This window comes from Balaenoptera physalus (genome assembly GCF_965194825.1).
Source record: "Balaenoptera physalus genome assembly, chromosome: 5".
Lineage (NCBI taxonomy): Eukaryota > Metazoa > Chordata > Mammalia > Artiodactyla > Balaenopteridae > Balaenoptera > Balaenoptera physalus.
The window spans coordinates 147,099,379-147,113,564 of NC_138884.1; the positions used below are offsets into that span (position 1 = coordinate 147,099,379).

The window sequence follows — 14,186 nt, forward strand, 5'->3', positions numbered from 1 at the left end:
AGAAGAATTCCATATAATGTATGTAGCTACTCCACCCTCCAGGAGGGCCGCCTGCCTCTCCCCTCCCACTCCTCCCCCCCAGGTGTGGGCTGCGCAAGGCGACTTCCTCCCAAAGGGACAGGATGGAGGCGGGGAGGAATGGAGTAACGTTACAGGGCGACGCCTGGCCAGTGCCACCTGGCCAGCGAGGGCGGCATCATCGGTGACAGGTCACGTCCACTGCACGTCCACTACAATGAGGGAGGCACCCCTCATTTTGCTTCTTCCCCCCACCCAAAACCCAGAACCACGGCATCAGCACGAGAAAAATATCAGACAGACCCAAATGGGGAGGTAACTACTACAAGACAGCCAGCAGTCCTCCTCAAAACTGCCAAGGTCATCAACAACAAGGAAAGCCTGAGAAACTGTCACAGCCCAGAAGAGCCGGAGGAGACATGACAACTAAACGTCACGTGGGAACCTGGAACAGGGACAGAAAAAGACGTTGGTGGAAAAACGGGTGAAATGTAGTGTGTAGTTTAGATAAGACCAATGTATCGATGTTGGGTCCTTAGTGGTGACAGATGTATGATCCTGACGTCAGCTATTCATGAAAGAGGAAGCGGAGTGTGTGTCATATGGGAACTCTCTGTGCTATCTTTGCAACTTTTCTGCAATCTAAAACTATTCTAAACTAAAAAGTTTATTTAAAATTTTTAAAAAATCCTTCTAAACCCACCACTATTAACATCCCCCTGTGTTTCTTTCCATTCTTTTTTTAAAATGGAGATGTAATTGACATACAACATTATGTTAGTTTCAGCCGTGCAACATAATAATTCGATGTTTGTCTTGTGAAATGATCACAATAAGTCCAGTTGACATCTGTCGCCATACATAGTTACAGAATTATTTTTTCTTCTGATGAGAACTTTTAAGATCTGCTCTCATAGCCACTTTCAAATATGCAGTATAGTTTTATTGATCATACTCACCATGCCGTACTTATTTATCTTATAACTGGACGTTGGTACCTTTTGATCCCCTTCACCCGTTTTGCCCACCCTCCTCCCCCCACCAGTCTGTTCTCTGTATCTGTGAGCTTGGTTTTTTTCCCCCTTTTTCCTTTTAGGTTCCATATATAAGTGAGATCACATGGTACTTGCTTTCTCCTTCTGATTTATTTTACTTAGCATAACGTCCTTAACGTCCATCCATGCTGTCACAAATGGCAAGTTTCATTCTTTTTTATGGCCGAATAATAATCCTTCCATTCTTCTTTCTATCCATTTTCCACTGATAAAATTATACTTACTTCTATACACCTACCATTGACAAAATTATAATATACTTCCTTACAATTTTGTCAATGTGAAATGTACAGAAATTAGACTCACTTATAGTTTTGTGCCCTGCTTTTTAAATGTCATGTGTGCATGAGCTCTCTTGTCACTAAACATTCTCTGTAAACATTTGTACACGCTCTCTGGCTCCCCTGACCATTCTCCCCCGCCCCATTTTTCCTGCTTGTAAATCACACCATGAGGAACATCTGAGAGCACAATCTTTGCAGGAATCAGGCTCCACGACCCTCCGTTTGCTGGAGACAGAAGGCTTTTGTGCTGGAGGAGATGAATGACCGCCCCTGGGGAGCTCGTTAGGTTTCCCTGGAAAGAAAGAACACATTGGGTTATCATTTGTTCACATGACACAGGAGTTCTGTGCAGTTCATTGAGCTGTGCTGTGTGTGTTTAATTGTCTTCTAGAACAGTGTCGGAGGTTGAGGAAGGCCATCCTGGGGGGCATCTCATTGCCTCACGCCCTCCCGGGGAAAGCCACCCATTTTGTAGACAAGGAAACTGAGGCACAGAGGGTGTTTGGTCACAGAGACATGGATTTGAACTGGGTTATCTGGAGACGGAGTGTGTGCCCCCAGCCCCCTACTCCACCAGCACACATGGTTCATTCATTCATCCCCTCATTCCCTCATTCATTCATCTGACGGCTGGAGTGCCCAGGCCCTGCAGGGGGGGCGGCTAGGGAGGCGGTCAGTAGTGACCTCCACAGACATGGCCCCTGGCCCAACAGGGCCTCAGTCCCTGGAGAAGAGGCCGCTTCCATGAAATGGGGTGAGCATGTGATGGGCAAGTCCTGGGTCCCCAGCAGCCTTGTGGCAGGAGCTCAACCCAGCCTGGGGTGAGGAAGGCCCACCCCAGGGTGGGGCTGTGGCCCATGCTGGGCATGGCCAGGGTGCAAGTGGAGGCTGGGAGGGAGGCCGGTCCAGGAAGGGCCTGGGGACCCTGCTAGGGGGTTGGTGTCTCCTTGGGGCTCCCAGGAACCATGAAGTTGCTACAAGGTCCGTGTGTAGGAGGCCCCCTGGCTTCCTGTGTGGGGAACGGACCTTCTGATGATGCTGGAGGGGGGAGTCGGGGCCACAGCGCTGGGTGGTGAACCACGCGGCTTGCGGCCCCTCCACCCCGCGTGCCGGTGCTCCTGGCACTGTCGCAGCCCACCGGGCCGGTCGACCTTCTCTGGCACCAGGGACACAGGAGCTCTCGTGTGTCCCTCCGAGGGGCCCTGTCATTCCACCAAGTGACCTCAGGGCGAGGCAGGCTCCCAAATGGCCCCTGCTCCTGGGTGTACTTGACAGTAAGTCCTCCCCGCTGTAGAGCTGTCAGCCGGGCAGGTCAGTGTCCTGGGGCGGCCGTACCAGAGTACCACAGATGAGGCTTCGAACCACAGGAATCTGTCGTCTCAGTTCTGGAGGCCGGAAGTCCGAAGCCAGGTGTCGGCAGGGCTGGTTCCCTCTGGGGGCTGCGGGGGACCCATTCCAGGCCCCCTCCCGGCCTCTGGCAGCTCCCGCAGCCCTTGGCTTTTAGACGCGTCGCCTGATCTCCACGGGGAGGCCTCACACCCCACTGTGTGTTTCAGATCATCCTTGTGAGCGCCTCCCTCAGCGACCGGGACCACAGCCTGTTCCTCAGCACGGACGAGGGCGCCACCTTCCAGAAGCAGGTCATCCCCTTCTCCGTGGAGACGTTCATCTTCCACCCCCGGGTAGAGGACAAGGTCCTGGCCTACACCCGGGAGGGCAAGGTAAGCAGGCCTGGGTGACGCACGAGGGCATGGAGCCTTCCATCACGTGGGGCCCGGGACCCCCCATCATCCCCATCTCCCCTGGGCCGTGTGGCTGGATGCCCACCAGGAGCTCGAGGCCTTGCAGGAGAACCGAGCGGGGGAGGTGAGCTGCACGCTTGGCACAAATGGGCCCGAGAGCCGGTCGATAGATGGTGGATAATTGTGGGGACCCTTCCACTCTGTCCCCCTCTCTCTGCAGTCCAGCCACAGGGCCTTCCAGAACATTCCACGCACCCTCCCACGCCAGGCCCTCCCCTCAGCCTGGAGGCCTCTTCCACCTCCACCATGAGAGTGAATCATCCTTCAGATCCCAAATCAGCATCCCCTCCTCTGAGGGGCTGAGCGGCAGGGCCCCAGGAACACAGGGCACCTTCACAGGGCGACAGAGGAGAGCGTAATGGGGGGCTCTCTCCAGGGCCAGCGTGGGTGGGGTAGGAGAGACCCTGGGGCTGAGGAGGGAGCTTGCTAAGGGCCCGTGGAGGAGGGGCCACCCTGGCTGTAGGAAAGGCCTGTGTCGGTTTCCTGCGGCCACTGTAAGAAATGACCACAAACTTGATAGCTTAAAACAATAGAAATGTATTCTCTCACAGTTTCGGAGACCAAAGGCCCAAAATCAGTTTCATGGGGCCAAAACCAAGGTGTCTGTGGGCCCACGCTCCCTCTGGAGGCTCTGGGAAGGACCCCTCCCTTGCCTCTCCCAGTTTCTGGAATTCTGTGGCGTGTGAAGGGGTCACTGGGATCTTCAAAAGCAGCGTCTTCAAGTCTTCTTGCCCATCTTCACGTTGCCGCACCCGTGTGTGCATGCGTGTGTGTGCGTGTGTGTGAAAGTTCCCTCTGCCCCACCCGGATAATCCAGGATAATCTTCCCATCTAAACATCTTCACTGAATCACACCTGCAGAGTCTTTTTCTTCTCCATCTGGTCACATTCACAGGTTCCAGGGATTATGCCATGGATATTTTGGGGGGCCTTTTTCAGCCAACCACCTTGCCCAGTAGGAGGCCAGATCCCCAGAGTCATAAGGAAAGGGCGAGGAGGAGGCTGGTCCAGCAGAGGGTCGCTCAGCCCCTAGGAACGGCGGCTGGGCAGTCGGAGAGCAGGAGTCATGGCACCCAGCTCTCTCCCCTCCCGCCCTCCGGTCTTCTGCTGGTGCCTCCCGTGGTCTGAATCCCACCCGAAGCCAGAGAGAAGGAGCCTGTGGATGGCGTCTACACAGGGCCAGCCCTCAGGGGTGGAAGAAGGTGGAGAAGGCAGAGCCTGGGTCTGGAGCAGGTGGAAGCCGTCCAGATCAGGAGCTTCCTTGGCAGCCCCCAGGCCTGCTTGGGACCCACCGTTCCACACTCTCCCAGATTCCAGTGCCTCTCTTTCCCAGGACTGTAATTATGTATTTGTGCCACTATTTGATTATTGTCTGCACTGTACACACACGCTTGGGGTAAGCTCTTTGAGGGTAAGGGCTATGCCTGGTTTTTTTCACCATTTTACCTCAAGTTCCTGGCTGAAAATATTGAATGGATGGATGGAAGGATGGTGGATGGATGTGTGGATGGATGGATGGATGGATGGATGGATGGTGGCTGGATGGATGGGTGGATGGATGGATGGATGGATGGGTGGCTGGATGGATGGATGGGTGGATGGATGGATGGATGGATGGATGGTGGCTGGATGTGTGGATGGATGGATGGATGGATGGATGGGTGGATGGATGGATGGATGGATGTATGGATGGGTGGATGGATGGGTGGATGGGTGGATGGGTGGATGGATGGATGGGTGGATGGATGGGTGGATGGGTGGATGGGTGGATGGATGGGTGGATGTATGGATGGGTGGATGTATGGATGTATGGATGTATGGATGGATGGATGTATGGATGGGTGGATGGATGGGTGGATGGGTGGATGGGTGGATGGATGGATGGTGGCTGGATGTGTGGATGGATGGATGGATGGATGGATGGGTGGATGGATGGATGGATGGTGGCTGGATGGATGGGTGGATGGATGGATGGTGGCTGGATGTGTGGATGGATGGATGGATGGATGGATGGGTGGATGGATGGATGGATGGTGGCTGGATGGATGGGTGGATGGGTGGATGGATGGATGGATGGAAGGATGGATGGATGGTGGATGGATGGGTGGACGGGTGGATGGATGGATAGATGGATGGATGGTGGCTGGATGGGTGGATGGATGGGTGGATGGATGGATGGTGGCTGGATGGATGGATGTGTGGATGGATGGGTGGATGGGTGGATGGATGGATGGATGGTGGCTAGATGGGTGGACGGATGGATGGATGTGTGGATGGATGGGTGGATGGGTGGCTGGATGGATGGATGGGTGGCTGGATGGATGGATGTGTGGATGGATGGGTGGATGGGTGGATGGATGGATGGATGGGTGGCTGGATGGATGGGTGGATAGATGGATGGGTGGATGGATGGATGGGTGGATGGATGGATGTGTGGATGGATGGATGCATGGGCGGATGAATGGATGGGAGGATGGACGCATGCATGGGGGTGGATGGATCATGGAGATGGATGGATGGCAGCTGGATGGATGAATGAATGAATGAATTTCTACCAAGAGGGATCACCCAGGTCAGACACCTCCACATGCAGACTCCTGGCTGGCCTGAGCCATGGCTGTCTACAGGACCTGGCCTCCTTGCTGGTCCTCAGTTTAGTGTATCTGCTTTGACCTGGAATACATCACACCCCCTCACACATCACTGGCCAAAGCAAGTCTTGTGCCAAGGTCTGGTCCTTGCTAACTGACTGAATTTCAGGATGTCCCTGAAATTCCCTGGCCTCACGGGCTGCCTCTGCCCTGGGTGCTTTCCTTTGGAGCAGCATGTATTCTGGGTATTAATAGTGCTACTTAGCCTTCCATGTATTTAGACTAAAGCACAATCACAGAGACTTATTTTCCCACAGAGATTGACTGCATTGCAATTGCTTTTTAATTTATGGTGCCCTGGAAAATTAATGGAGCTGAAATCTCAGTTATTTTCTTTGGGTCTTTTCTGTGACTATGGGGAAAGAAAAAGGAGGGAAGAAAGGCTTCACTGTGGTTGTAAAAGGAATGAGGAATTTGAGGACATTAATAACAATGACAGCAGGGCTGTTTTTTTAGGCATTATGGTTTCAGCAAGATGGCTGGTAGGACAACACTGACTTTGATGCCAACAGACCTGGTGTGTTCGGTAGGCGTCTGCTGCTATAATGCTGAGTAACACACAGCCCCAAACCTCACTGGCTCACAACAAGCATTCTTTCTTATTCTTGCGTCTGCGAGTCAGCGGGGGTCCTGCCGGGCTCGCTTGGGACTGACTAGACAGGCGTGCCTCCTGCCAGGGTTCAGGTCTCTTGTTCTGGAACCAGCGGTTACTTGCGGACATGCCGTTCTCATGATGGAGGGCAGAGGCTCCGAGGGCCAGAGGAAACCACATGAGAACCTCCACGTGTCTGCTTTGACCTGGAAAACATCACATCCCTTCCCGCTGGGCAAAGCAAGTCATATGCCAAACCCAGAGTCCACAGGCTGGACATAGATATCTCGCTCACAAGAACTTGCAGATCTTTACAAAAGCAAACGCTCTCCTCTATTCCCTCCCCTTCCTTTTCTTCCCAGATGCCTGCCCCTTCCTCTAGCAAAGACTGTCCTTCCACCCCTCAGGCTGCCCTGCCCCCCTACTTCTAGTTCCCTCCTTTACTGTGTCATTAGAATTTGGGGCGCTCTGAGGCTACCTTATTTGGAGCCTGGACAGCCTCCTTGGGTGAGAGCTGAATGCAGTGGTTTTTTTTCTTTCAAGTCTCAGCAAATTGCATTAGGCTCCTGGAATCAAAAGGATGTGAGAGCTGGGCAGTCCCTCCCCACGCCAGCTCGCTGGGGACCCCTGGCACGAAACTGACCAGCCTGTTCCCCTCTGCTCGGACCTCAGACCTGCTCACAGGCAGAGCCCTGGGCACTTACCTCTAAAACATCAATAGACCCACTCTTATGTTTTATTCTGCTTCCCATCGAGAACCTCCTCTGCTTCCCAGCACTGTGAGAAATTGGTCTGAGCCTGAGACTGCCTTCCAGAAACTTAGTAGAGGAGACAAGACACCTTGGGTGGCCAATCAGGGAAGCCTTCCTGGAGGAGGGGGGTTGACCAGGGGCTTAGAGAATGAGCCAGGATGTAAATTTACTTTTTAATACAACTTCAGAACCACAAAGATGATCGCACAAGAAAAGAAAGAAAAATGAACCCCTGCAATCCTCCAGCCCAAATGAAGCCGTGTTTGCGTTTATATAGGCTGAAAAGGAGGGGGAGTGCTATCAAGGGGGTGGGGTGGGGCGGGCAAGAGCTCTCTTAAGAAGGGATGAGTCTGGGGCTTCCCTGGTGGCGCAGTGGTTAAGAATCCGCCTGCCAATGCAGGGGACACGGGTTCCAGCCCTGGTCCGGGAAGATCCCACATGCCGCGGAGCAACTAAGCCCGTGTGCCACAGCTACTGAGCCTGCGCTCTAGAGCCCGCGTGCCACAGCTACTGAAGCCCGCGCACCTAGAGCCCATGCTTGGCAGCAAGAGAAGCCACCTCAATGAGAAGCCCGCACAGCATAGCCAAGAGTAGCCCCCTCTCGCCACAACTGGAGAAAGCCTGTGCACAGCAACAAAGACCCAAGGCAGCCAAAAGTAAAATAAATTTTTAAAAATAGATAAATTAATTTAAAAATAACTTTGAAAAAAAAGGGATGAGTAGAGGGTGCTGTCATCATGAGAACAGCTTTGTGAGCAGTGAGAATCTCACAGCTCAGAGTGTGTTCCTTTTTGCTCTGACTGTTGTGTCCGACAAGGCTCAGGGCAGGAACGAGAACTCACTCTGGATATTTTAAGCAGAAAAAGGATTTAGCATGGGGCGTTGGGTGCGCTCTAAACTTTTGGGAGGGCTAGAGGTGCGGCTTCAGGCCAGACTCCCAAGGATCCTCCCAGAAGCCTGTGAAGCTGGACCAGCAGGGGAAGGTGGGGGACTGGGAACTCCACTGGGGTCACCAAGGTCAAGAACATGCAGCTGAGGCCGGGCTCCAGGCGTCTGAAAGCACCACTGCTGCAGCCCACACTGCCTGGGAACATCCACAGAGACAGAGGTTTGTCCAGCTGCTGCCTCCACCACATCTGCCCCTCCACCCCACAGAGCTGGAAGATGGATGCCAAGCACACACCCATGACCTTGCTGGCCAGCAAAACAGAGTGACTATATGATCCAGCAATCCCACTCCTGGGCATATATCCAGAGAAAACTGTTATTCGAAAAGACACATACACCCTCTATGTTCATAGCAACACTATTCACAATAGCCAAGGCATGGAGGCAACCTAAATGTCCATCGACAGATGAATGGATAAAGAAGATGTGGTACATATATACAATATGATGGAATATTACTCAGCCATAAAAAAGAATAAAATAATGCCATTTGCAGCAACATGCATGGACCTGGAGATGATCATACTAAGTGAAGTAAGTCAGACAGAGAAAGACATATACCATGTGACATCACTTATATGTGGAATCTAAAAAAAAATAGATACAAATAAACTTATTTACAAAACAGAAACAGAGCCACAGACATAGAAAACAAACCTATGGATATGTTAGGAGGTTGGGATTAACATATATACACTACTGTATATAAAACAGATACACAACAGGGTCCTACTGTATAGCGCAGGGAACTATACTCAATATTTTGTAATAACTTATAAGGGAAAAGAGTCTGAAAAAGAATATATATATACATATATACATATGTATATATATAAAACTGAATCACTGTGCTGTACAGCTGAAACTAACACATTGTACATCAACTGTACTTCAATATAATAAAATAAATGGCCCGAGGCAGCAGGAAACTGCCTCCATGGAACTGTCCCCTTCCAAACCTCGCATGCGTGCATCTATCTGACCCAGAATTCTAGCTGCAAGGGAGTCTGAGCGATGTTGCATCTCAGCTTTTCAGCCTTTGCAGTGTGCCCAGGTGCCCTACAGCAAGGGAAGGAAGGATGCTGAGTTCCAACCATCATACCCAACCTACCACTGAAAGCCGGGCGGAATTGCAATGCTTCTAATTATTGTGTGAGACTTCCTGGCACACATGTCTGTGAATGGAATGCACCTTCCCTCTGACTTGATCCTCCTCCTTTTCCTTTATTTCGCCCTTGTTCTCACTTCTGATCGTTTTACCTTTACAGCAGATCAGAACATCTTCTGATCTTTTTATTTTTCTTAGAGGAGTGGTCTAGAGGAAGTCGACCCTTCCCCAGGACATCGCTGTGTGGGTTTTAGCTGCAGTAACTAGGATGTCCCTGACGTGTTTATTTGCCGGTGTTTGTCCTTTATTCAGCAGATATGTTCTATTTCTGCAGCAGTTGGTTGTGTGTTATGCAATCACCTCCCATGAGAGCAAATTGGAAAGGCTTCATAAAGTTCTGGGGCAGATGTCATAAATGCAAGTGCGTCGGTGGTGATGGCAACAATAACGCCATCCGTTAACCCGGAGGTTACATAATCCTGAGACTGGTGGCCTCAGACTCCTTTTTATTCACTTATTGCCTGAGGACATGAGCTGTGCTCTCCCGATTTGCAGATGGGTAAAGTGAGACTGCCCTGAGAGGGAGGAGTCGGCCGGGTGGTGGAAGAGGGGAAGAGGGGTGTTCCAGGCAGAGGGAACAACATGTGCGAAGGCCTAGAGGCAAGAGAGAGAAAAAAGGTGGGTCCAGAAAACGGCAAGAGTTGAATATAGCAGGAGCCTGGGGCTTGAGGAATTTGGGGAGGGGACATTGGCTCTGAGTAGCCAGGGTGTGGGGAGCCCTGCAGGGGTAGCTGGGGGCAGCGGCTGGCACCGGGTGGAATACAGACTAAGATGCAGACTCTCAGCCTCTTTGAGTAAGAAAATCTCGCAGCCTGAGTGTTTTCTCCCTGCAGGTGAGAGCAGAGGAGAGGAGCTTAACAAAGAAAACTCCCAAGTTTAAGAAAAAGGATCAACTGTTATGCAATTGTCACCAGGTCACAAAGTGTCAGTCAGACAACTATTCAGAGTGACTTTCTTTCTAGAGGCTCTCGGTGATTCTTACGGGTAGGGACAGCCATCCTGAAGTGGGGCGTCTTCTCACAAGACCCCGAGGTTAGGAGATGACCTTTTCAAGGAGGAATCGTTCACGCAGGGGCCATTCTGCAATTCTGCAGCTGCGGGGAAGAGGGAGAGAACGTTTTCCTGAAATTTCTCTCCTAGGCAGCTGGGGAATCTGTAGTTTTCAGGGCTGTTGTTGGCAAGGGGGAAAGGCGATTCGGACACCCCAGAGTGACAGTGTGGGCAGGAGCAGAACTGAACAGGATCGCGGGGCCAAGTGGGAGTGTTAGGCTCACATCCGCAGTCTCCGTCTCGCCCCGGGCAGCTCTGTCTAGGAGGACGGTGGGCACGACGCTCAGTCCGGGGGCTTCAGAGCCCCAGTTCAGCGCACGCCTTGCCTGCGTGAAGTCCTGACACGCGGGACCCACTTGAACCCTCCTGACCTCCTGAAGGAGGATGCCACCCGTTTTACAACTGAGAAAAGCTGAGGTTCACCTGGGTGACTCCAGAAAGGGAGGGCAGGGATCTGAGCCCAGGTGTGCCGGCCCCAAACTTGGGAGACAGGGGCCTGGGTTTCCGTGTTGCCGTTGGGGACTGCCCAGCCATTCTGGAGAGGAAGGAGGAGGCCAGGCCTCCTCCAGCAGGATAGGGACCACTCCCCATCCCACTAGCCTCCCAAATAGAGCAGACGGAGGGCCACCACGTGAGCAGAGCTGCCACCACCTGCTTAACTCTTCCCTGACTCCCCACCCCTAAGAGATGAAGTCACAGCTCTGCCCCATCCTCAGCGTCTGGCTGTGAGCCTCACTTTTGCACAGACTGAGGCCCAGCACCTGGAGGCCGACTTGCTGTTTGCTGAGCACCTCCCACCCCCTACCTCCTGCTCCCAGGCCTGTGCTCGGGCGCTCCCTCCCCCTGGAAGGGCCTCTGCCCTCCTCTGCCTGCAGACATCCCCACGAGCCTGATGTTGCACTGATGCCAGGCAACAGGCGGTGTCCAGGGAGGAACAAGGAACCTCCAGGTGGCTCACGGAGGGACCCTAACACAGGGAACTGGTCACAGAGGCATCAGAAGGGCAACAGGAGCAAAACAGGATGGCGGTTTATCCCCAGAACAGAGGCTGCAGACATCCCCGCCACCCCCAGGCTGGGGGGGAGGGGAGGGGTATGTGGTGGCCAGGATCCCACATGGGCGCGCGTGTGTGTGCGTGTGTGTGTGTGCACGCTCCAGCCCCATGGGGCCAGGACCCAACAGGCGCCGGCTCCCCGCCCACCACCAGGCCCCGGTGACGACTGGAGGGTTTGCTCGTGTGTGCGCGTATGTGTCTATGGGTGCGTGCATGCGTAGCTGTGTCTCTGTGTCTGTGTGCGTTCACACGTGTGTGCACGTGTGTAAGCACGTGCACGTCTGTGTCTGGGGGCCGGGTGGCGCGTGCGCTTGTGTGTCTCCCTGTGTGTATATGCTTGAGCGTGTGAGCTTGCGTGTATACGTGTATCTGCGCCCATGCGGGCTTCCGTGTGTCTGTCCCCGTGTGTGCATGTCTGTGAGTCCACGTATGCGCTGTAAGGGTGTTCGCACACCTGTTTCTGTGTGAGCTGCCCCAGGGCCCTGGGCACCATCCTCCCTCCTGCTCCCCCAGCGTCCGGCAAGTGTCTGTGCTCAGGGGCAACCCTTTGCCTTCGGGTCTGTCGTTTCTCCTCCTGGACCACGAGCTTTGCAGACGCAGGGCCGGGTGTGGCTCAGCCCCGGAGCTCTGGGCCGGGGAGCCTGTGCTGTACGCGGCTTCTCTTGGCCTCCAGGGCGTGGAGACGCATCTGGGGAAGCACCAGGGCTGTGATGGGGTAGCCCACACCCATCACGGCCACCTCCTGCACATCACACTGGCTCCCAGGGCCTTGGTTTAAGAAATGCAGCTATTGAGGGGCTTCCCTGGAGGCGCAGTGGTTAAGAATCCGCCTGCCAATGCAGGAGACACAGGATCGAGCCCTGGTCCGGGAAGATCCCACATGCCGTGGAGCAACTAAGCCTGTGTGCCACAACTGCTGAGCCTGCGCTCTAGAGCCCGTGCGCCAAAACTACTGGGCCCGTGTGCCACAACTACTGAAGCCCACGTGCCTAGAGCCCGTGCTCCCAACAAGAGCAGCCCGCACCCCTCAATGAAGTGTAGCCCCCGCTCGCCGCAACTAGAGAAAGCCCCCGTGCAACAACGAAGACCCAACGCAGCCAAAAATAAATAAATAAATTTATAAAAAAAAAGAAAGAAAAGAAAAGAAATGGAGCTACTGAGTCCCAGGGGAGGCTGGTGCAGGATGGAGCGGGCGCTCCTCCCCCCCACCCTGTCCTGTGATCCCCAGGGAGCTGTCCCCTCCCTCCCCTTCAGGTCTTGCCCTGTGGCCCCTGCAACTTCAACTTGGCATTTCCCAAGCCCACTCTGCTCACTCGAGGCTCTGTTCCCACCCGAGGTCCCCAGGTCAGAGCCCTAGACGCAGCCTCCCCCTTCCCTCCTCCCAGGACCTGTTCAGCTCTCTAAACAGGCCCCTTCCGGAGCCCTCTCCTCCCCTCCATGAGCCTGCAGCCCAGGGCCGGACCGAGGCCTGGCCTCCTTGGGGCCTCCCTGCCTCCGCCCCACGGCAGCTGGCCTCAGCCCTCCTGAGAGCCTCGTCTTGTCCAGCGGCCTGGTGGTCTCAGGCAGGGCTGGCCGTGTACTTTACAGGGTCCAGCGCAAAATGAGAAGCGTTTAAAAATTGGGACAAACCCTTTCTTCCATGGTCTCTCTCCAGCTGTCACGGTGTCTTTATTAGCTACTAATGTCCTACTCTCTGTGCACAGGGACACAGGCAGGGTGGACGCAGGCCTTCCAGGCTCCCAGGGCCTCAGGACTCAGCGCACGGCCACCCAACCTTGACCCTCCCCAGGCCCAGGCCCACCCCCAGGGGTGGAAGGTGGCAGCGCCCCTGGAGGCGCTGGCAGAGCCACGGGAACCCGGGCTCCGAGCCCCACGCCAGCTCATTGCTCCGTCCGGCTCTGCTCACAAATCTCAAGTTCAGAGATAATATTATTAGGTCCTTCAAGTTAGCGACTGTGGAGCATTAAACCCCAAGCACAGACCCTGGGCTACCATAGCGGTCAAGGCCCCAACCAGGCTTCAGAGGTCTCTGCTGTGTCCTGAACTGACCGTCTCACACTTCCTGCTCCCTCCTCCAGAGCGCCCTCCCCCCGCCCCACATGCATAAAGGACATTCAAGTCCCTCCTGGGTGCCTGCACTAAGACACACCTCCTCCGGGGGCCTCCGCCCCTGTCTCTGGCCTCCTACCAGCTGGCCTGGGGTCGAGACTGGCCCTTTATGGAGCCCCCGTGCCTGACCTTCCGCCTCTCGGAGGCTGGTCTGTACCCACCTGGAGCACAGGGCCTGTGCCCAACAGGTCCTCGCCAGGTTGGACAGGACCAGCCAGCCTCCCCCGGGGCAGTCATCATCCAAGGGTGATGCAGCTCTCAGAAGAGACTCACTCCTCATGTCATGACCAACCTTTTCTCTCTCCTCCTTCCGCCCTAAAGCTCTACGTATCGTCTGACCTGGGGAAGAGGTGGACTCTTCTGCAGGAGCGAGTGACCAAAGACCACGTGTTCTGGTGAGCATGCCCCCGCCAGGACCCGGGGAGCCCCGGCGAGGCCAAGTCAGCCCCCTCGGCCCCCAGCTCAGGTCCCCCACCTTCTCCTCTCTGCCCCAGCCCTGCCCTCCTCATCCCAGGGGGGCCTCCGGGGCGTCCTCTCTGCTCTCCCGGGACAGCGTAGGAAAGGGTTGAGAGCTGGGGCTTGGTGTCGCTCAGGCCACGCGCGCACCCACGAACCAGCTGTGCGGTTTCGCACACGTGAATCTCCCTCTCTGGGCCTCTGATTCCCCCATAGTAGGGGGAATGCACATAGAGCTGGCCCAGTG

At 54.6% G+C, this 14,186-nt stretch overlaps 1 protein-coding gene across 5 annotated transcripts in view; it reads left to right on the forward strand.

Moving 5' to 3' along the window:
* SORCS2 (sortilin related VPS10 domain containing receptor 2) overlaps nt 1–14,186 on the forward strand; it is a 557,426-nt gene that overhangs the window by 464,100 nt on the left and 79,140 nt on the right. For all 5 annotated transcript variants that reach the window (XM_082462103.1, XM_082462100.1, XM_082462101.1 and 2 more), the window contains 2 exons: nt 2,914–3,078; nt 13,805–13,878. In XM_082462103.1, coding sequence (XP_082318229.1) covers nt 2,914–3,078; nt 13,805–13,878 — 239 coding nt within the window. The remainder of the gene's footprint in view (nt 1–2,913; nt 3,079–13,804; nt 13,879–14,186) is intronic.